General features: G+C 40.9%; 1 protein-coding gene across 1 annotated transcript in view; it reads left to right on the forward strand.

Moving 5' to 3' along the window:
* Nucleotides 1–3,588: 3,588 nt before the first annotated feature.
* Nucleotides 3,589–7,604, forward strand: part of IL16 (interleukin 16) — a 27,952-nt gene continuing 23,936 nt past the window's right edge. The window contains exon 1 of the mRNA XM_057365797.1: nt 3,589–4,959. Coding sequence (XP_057221780.1) covers nt 4,597–4,959 — 363 coding nt within the window. The 5' untranslated portion in view covers nt 3,589–4,596. The remainder of the gene's footprint in view (nt 4,960–7,604) is intronic.

Here is a 7,604-nt window from a genome sequence, read left to right on the forward strand (position 1 = left end):
GCCTCTGATCAGTGTTCATTGCCCTTTTCCTGCTGCAATACCTTTGAGCTAAGTAATGAAGAYTGACCACAGTATCCAATATCAAAGCATACCATTAGTGCAACAAGGCAGGCACAGAAGTTCTCACTCTCTCCTTTTCCTTCTGACTTCTAAAAACCTGCTTTTCTGTTCACCACTGGGCACTGAACAATTACTGTACAGAGWAGATGGAAAAAACTGCAAAAGGTTAGAGTAAAGCAACATGAAAAAACAGCCCCTCCTTGTGATATTTATATTTCTGCTGCTGGCTCTGGCAGAAGTCCAGACTTGGAATGAACAAAACTCCCAGTGGCTTAGGGACTACATTATTCAGCCCATGGTCAGGAAATGCAAAAGCATGTGACAATGGGAAGAAATAAAGCAAGCCTTCCAATGCTTCTGAGCTTCCAGCTCAATCAGCTTGGATCAAAACYCAGGGACTGTTGAGATTTTGTGTGAATGAGTTCTCTATTGCTAAACAAAAACATGTGTGTGTTGTAGTGAAAGACAGTGAAGTGGCAAACAGCATGTGGCTTTGCTTCCTTGTTGATATTTGATTTTTACAGTACCAGCACTACATATAAAACCCCATTTTATGCACCAGGCCACTGTCGTCTCTCTTCAAACACAGTGACAAGCTTTCCCAGAATACAAAGTCAGCTCCCTATTTCTCCTTTCCAGRAAAGCTACCTGCTAATTGTTCATCACTGCTCAGTGCCAAATCCTGGTTCTYCTGAAAGAGCTGCCTAATGCTCCACGTCATTTGTTAACCAGGGATTCAGGAAAAACTGTGTCTTTTACAGCAGATTTCCTCTGGGGAACTAATTTCCCAAAACCAGATGTTAGGAAACTAATGACAAATTCTCTTCATAAACATTTAAAATGCAGAATACCCACCAAGGACAGAGTTTTCCAGGGCCCCTGAAGACACTGTATAGGGATTTCATCTTCCCTTTTCTTCCAGTATGGAAACAATTCTCATAGGACAGATGTTTGTCTTTACAGTCCTTGTTTTACCTAGAAGTTCTAGGACCACTAAACAGAGACCCTTTCCAWGCAATATTTTAAACCTATTTTATAATTCCTCTCCCTAGCTGGCAAGGTTAGTGACAGAGCAATAAAACCAGGACYTTCAAGACACAGAACACAGAGGGCAGCAGGTGTCTAAGCAATCTCATGTTGRCCATTTCCATGACCAGACAGAGCCAGGTTTATGCTTACATTTTCTTGAAAAGCATGAGATTTATGGTTTATGAGAAAACTCTAAAGAGGCCTGACTATTTCAACAAACTCACATTAACGGTTTCAGATATGATTTTTTTCTTTTATGGAATTATTTTTAATTTACAAACTCCTTATGAGTGAATCATATCACACAAATTCATTGAGAGCAAGCAGGTTCCTGCAGCAAGATCATTATTTTTCTGTCTGAGCACAACTGGGGATTGGTGAATTTTCTGAGTCCTTGGAGTCCTTTCAGTCTAACCCATAAAGGGGAAAGTATTTAAGAACTGGTAGGTTAAATAGATTGTGTTCATGGTGAACAATACAAGGGTCTGGCATTCAAAAATGGCACTCATTATGTTTTGCTCCTGGARCAGAATTTGTCTGTGAAATGCTTACTAGCTTAAAGCTAAAATATCTGGTAAAAAATACAGGAAACATGCTTGCCATCTCAGCTTCCATCAGCAAACCTTGCCCTGGATTAGCACAGACTCTGCTGYCACCCCAGCTCCTCTCAGGTAGGTTTAACATGCCTGAACCCCATCAATCCTAGGACCAAAGAGTGATGGGTGAAAACAAATGACACAAACTCCTTAAATGGCCCTGCCACCCCCGGGTAGCTGGGAGCCTGCTGGAAACAGTTTCCCCAATCCTGCATCCCATTGCTTTTGTTTATCTAGCCTTGCTGACATTTTCTTCAATTAGGAAACAATAGCTCCGTTCCAATGTACTGAGCAGAATTACTGAAACTGAGTCACGTGGCACCAGGAGAGTGTGTTTTCAATTATTCACTCTGTCTTTTTTTGCCAGGCCTATGAAGAGGAACAGCCTTCTGCAGGAGTCAGGTTTGTCTGCCTCGCYGTTGTAAGTTCCTCCTTTTGAATTTTTATTTTACAATTAGTTTGGCTTTTTTTGGTAAATTTTTAATTCAAGTCTTTGAGAGTTTCTTACTCTTTATTAGAAAACTTCCAAATCTTTAGCTCTTCCTACTGTGTGGAAATCCTAGMCATCTGCAATAGTTCAGTGCTAATAGCAGTGCTCAGTAACAAATCTGAATAAGATCACAAGATCTAGATTAAAATAGGWTGCAAGATCTAGATTAAAAGAGGATGCTGCTAGCACTTGGTAATGTAAAACTCATCTTGTTCTTGCTAGTGAAGTTCTGTCTTTCCTACTCTGGTTAACAGCAGAGCATTCARTCTGGGAGCTACACCAAATTATTTGCATCTTGTAAATGCTTGGTTTAATATCCAACCAGAAATTTGAACCAAATGGGCACAGCTCAGATCATGTATTTTGTTTGCAGAAGACAGACTGAATTTGGGCTCTTTAGACTTAAAGCTGGAAAAATAAAGCTTGGAGGAAAAAAAATGAAACAGAGAAGGAACATTTGGTTTGAATTACAAACCACAGACAGCTTCCATCAGGCGAGCTGGAGGTATAAGAATGGCAAAAGAAAATGACAAGCAGTGAGTGCACTGGAGAAAAAGATGAATGGTTTGGAGAACTGACTTTGAAGTAATTGTCCATGCCATCGATATCTCTGATTAAATTTGGTGGAAGATGGCAATGAATCATAAAGCTTCTCTGGCACTTGTGATACTGTATGCTGTGCAAAATAACATTTCTGGATATTTTTACTGGAAAACTTATAGTCCTATATTTCTGTCACTTATGCAACCTTGAATCAGCAGCTCTGGAAAGAATGTTGTCTTAGTTAGGATTTGTGATCTAATACTTATAGCAAGAGCAARTGTTTAACTGGAAATCTTCAGGTCTGCTGGGTTTATTTTCACCTCAGCCACTGGCTCACTGTGAGATTAGGTAAGTGATTYGGGGTTAAACTTCCTCTTTGAGTGGATGGAGCTCTCCTGGGGGTGRGGCAGGAGGAAACAGCTGATGCAGCAGGGCAAAGAGTTCTCCCTGCATAAGGCAAAATTGCTCAGGAGCATTACAGGGGGCTGGGAAAGCAGAATGCTCTTAGACCAATGTTCCCTTCAGCGTTTCAACAGGTGCTTCTCTGTGTCCCTGCATCCCAGATGTTTAGAAGAGCCAGAGAGGCACCTGTTGGAGATTTAGTAGTAATTTTTAAAAGGCACAAACAAGATGTCCTAAATATCTCTGCTCCCTTATGTCTCTTTTTCCAAAACAAAATCCTTAATGTTTCAGAAACTTGTAGTCTGATTATTGGAACTCCTCCTTGGATTTCCTAGCAAGACATTATTTCAGGGCAAAGTTTGAAAGTAGCCAGAATATGTGAAGTTCCCCAAAGTTGGTGTATTTTCTGCCCTTGTCTCTACAACAGTAATGCGCACTATCAGTTAGGTTCTGTGAGGAGAATAGAAAAGTGTTTGTAAGAAATATGATGATAAAAATTAGGTGAGAAAGTTAAAGTAATCAATTTAGACTTCCTCCTCTTGAATTTTCAGGACTGACACATTTCTACCAAAACATTTCTAGAAAGCTTTTTCTGAGAGTTTTACAGAGCTCCTGTTTGTTATCTTAATGTCCTCATTACCTTACTCATTTTACAAAAGGCCCAACTTTGCTACATTTTGATTGTATAACTTGTGTCCATTTTATCTTTATTTTTTTATGCTGAATCATGTGCTGAGACCAACCATTTCTGTAATAGGACACTTTTTGATTGATGTAGTGGAGCTGTATTCCTTTATAGAGTTGAATCCCTAATCAGATATTCACATCCTAAGTGCTTCACTGGATCTCTCTGTTACTCTTAAATGCACAGTCTTAAGTGAGTTCTGGTTTGCAAAGGTGGAAGTTTTATGGCAGCCTGACATTCYTTATTCTCTCAAGGCTAAGATCTACTTTTGCTAAACCACTCACAACTCAGATGTGCCAGGCAGAGAACTTAGCGTCGACAATTTGATTAATCTTCTTTGAATTATAGTGGTTTCATGAATCAAACTTCAGAAGGAGCSTCTTCTTTCCAAATAATATTAGGAGGATAGAATAATGCTTTTAAAGTATCTCCCTTTTCAGTTTGGGATTTCAACATGCAAATTCAGCAGATGCCCAAAGCAAGCAGACAATGGAAGCATCACAAACATTTATTAAAAGCACTCCACTCTGCTTGGGTAACATGGCAAGAGAATGAAAAGGTGAAGGAGAATCTAGTAGAGCTCTGCACAGCAGCAGAATTAGCAAGTCATGAGATATCACGTGGCTGTTCTCAGACTGAAAGGCTCTGTTGATTCGATTTATTCATCAGGGCTTTCCACTTGTGTAGGTTATTAAGTGGGAGAAAGTGGGGTATATTACAACTTACTTTTATATTTCCTTTCCTGGAGGATACCTAGCACCAGAGAAGCRGAGCAAGTTATTGGAAGTATCATGCCACATAAATGGGAGAATGATAGGAAAAAGAGCAGCAGCTCTCTGAAGATGGACCAAAAGAACAATACTGGGAACAGGAAATCAAGAAAGTTTCGCTCCATTTCAAGATCCCTTATCCTCTGCAATGCCAAAACCAGTGATGATGGGTCAAGTCCTGATGAGAAATGCCCTGATCCTGTTGAGAGCTCTACCAGCTGGGGTCAAGAGGATTTTGACTGCTGTCCCAGAACACAGCTGCCATGCACATCAGAGACAGARGACAGCCCACCTGATCCTCCACGTGTGGTCACCAGCATTCTCCAGTCCAAAGCTGCAGCAAATGAGAACTGCAACAACATGAGAAGGAAGGTCCTCTCCAAGGTAAGCAACTCGTGCTGTGTGTAGTGATGTTTCCCACTGCAGTAGTTCCTATGTGCATTAATTAGCATTTTTTAGGAACCAAGTTCTACTTGGCTTTTTCAGAGCCTGTGGGCCTGCAGTGTTCCTGCTCTGCATAAAAAGCATGAAAATACATTGGCTCTCTGCTACGCTGCTGCACTCTGCTGATGGACAATCTGCTGAAATCAGTGCCTCTAGGCCACTCTCAGTGCTCAGACAAGCACAGCCAGTGTGTTCTACCTGCAACRGAGCATCCAGCTCAAAATAAAAACTGTCACTGTAGCACAGTGCAACTGTAGTGTGATACCACAGTATCTCACAAACTAGGCAAGCATGAATTACATTAACACTGTGTAAGACACAGGAAACTGAGMAGGGTCCCTCTGATTCAGGAGGAAGGCAGTGATGGCTCTAAAACCACCAGAAACGTCAYATTTCATAGAGATGTAAAAAGTCTAAGAGCCTCACTTTGCTATGTTTTTCTTCAATCTCTGTAAACCCTAACAATCTGAACAATTTTTCAGTCTGAACAGGATATTTTAGATGCCTTCAGAAAGATCCTTTTTATTAGCATATTCTCATTTTTCCACTTGCTCTCTACTTGTTGGTGTGATGTGTAAAAAGGACCTCACTTTAATGTCCTCCTGGCACGTCCTTTATTGTATGCCTTTTATCTGTGCAAATAGGTGCTTATGTGAARGAACTGCTTCTGTCACCTAAATTGYKCTTCTTGTATATTCTATTTTATTTTATATACCTTCTACRTATATTACTACAATTAGACCACTATGTCTAAACACAAGTGCTGCCGAAAATCAGAATCTCTCTTTGCTGTTGATAATGACCTCAGCATGCCCAGCATTGCAAAGAAAGGATGGGTGCAAGGTGTTTCAACCCTTGGCAAAGTCCCAGCAGAAGCCCAAACCAAACCAACTTGCCATGACATTCTAACAGAAAACCAGACCCAAGTCCCAAAACGCGCWCAATTCCCTGCAAACCAAACCAACTGCTCCTTTTTGGAAGCAGCCCAAATGCACCCTGCTGCTGTCTGTGTGTGAGTGAAGAAGGAGCTGGCCTCTGTGACCCCCCCATCTTCTCTTTTTGGAAGTTGAGGCGCTCAGGTGTGTGTCAGCTGCCAGTCTCTGTGCTTGCACACCTCCAATAACTGCTGTGACCCAGATCCATATGCAGCTACTCAGTATCTTAYTGCAGACTGCAAGTTTAGATCATTTGCTTTTATAGCTGGCAAGCTGCTAAAATAGGGTTCTGGGGAATGCAGGAAGTCCCACAACTAATGCCTTTGCACATGTAAAACAGAATTGCTAAGGATTATAAATCCACTCGTAGGCTGAAGCATCAGTGTCACTGAAGAACATGTGCCAGATGGATGCTGACATAAATTAGGCAGCAGCTCAGGCCCTCACAGCAGCATTTGRGTTGCTTAGTGCTGCTGTAGACTAGGAGTACCATTAAATTCCCACTCCAGAGCTCTCACAGCAATCTTCAAATGCTACTTTGCTAATCTTCCATACCTTTCAGAGCCATGGATCAATGAGTGATTCTAAACAGCCTTATCTTGGCATGTTAAATAGGATGAACATCAGTAAGAGCTGCACTAACCCTGTCCTGTGCTACTGCTGCTGAGGCTTTCCCCCATAGTATGAAAGCAGTGATCTCTACCTTCCATATGGCACAAGCCTGTCAGAACAATCTTCCTGTATAACATGTCTTGCAAAGCTTAAGATTAAGATTTTTCTCATTAAGAAGTCAAACAAGCATTTTTTTCATGTCCCAATGTAATTCTCTCTCCATCTGAATATGACACTTCAKAAATTCACGATGTGTGACTCAGGGCTGAAGAATCCTTGTCTTTGTTCAAGAAAATTGATTCCACTCTTTCTGTGGTATTCTTGAGGATATGCCACTATTATTCTTCTTTCCAGCACCTCCACCCCTAAGCGTGACTCTGAAGGTGTTAATAACTCCCACAGAACTGAACAACTTAATATTTGCTGTCACAAGGAAGGAGAGATGAATGCTTAAAAGTACTGCATGATTTAAGTGCTCCCTGTACATTTCTTCTCCAGACTAAGGTGGAACCTGTAACATCAGTATTCAAAATACAAATGCTTTTTTCCTGTTCAAAACTTTAAGTGGCTCTCTGAGCCATACTCTACGGATTGCATGGGATTCACCAGAAGCAATAAACAGTTAACAAATCAAACAGTATTTCAGGACCAAATAACAGAGTGGATTTTTTTTTTCCTTCTCTAATATTCTGTCAGCAGAGAGAGCAGATGAACAGTCTTTTAATTCATTTKGTTTCTATGTTCCACTATTCACTTATAGTGACTATTGTTCACTGTTTCTGGAGACCCAGGGTTACTTTGGTGTCATTTATTCAGACCACTTACTTCCCAAGATGAGGTGTGCTTCCATCTGGTGTGGTGGAATGCCAGCTTGTCTGYGTAGAAACAAACAGATCTCCTTTATAGTCTGCTTCTCACAAAATCAGCAATTTTCATGGGGCCTGAGARGAAAAGGAACCAAAGAAATGTTAAGCAGTATCTGATACATGAGCACTGACACAGCAAACACTGTGGAAGATGTCTTTGCCTTCTCAGAGA

This window comes from Malurus melanocephalus, unplaced genomic scaffold (assembly GCF_030028575.1).
Source record: "Malurus melanocephalus ecotype Western Australia unplaced genomic scaffold, MMel_1.1 scaffold_58, whole genome shotgun sequence".
Taxonomy (NCBI): Eukaryota; Metazoa; Chordata; class Aves; order Passeriformes; family Maluridae; genus Malurus; species Malurus melanocephalus.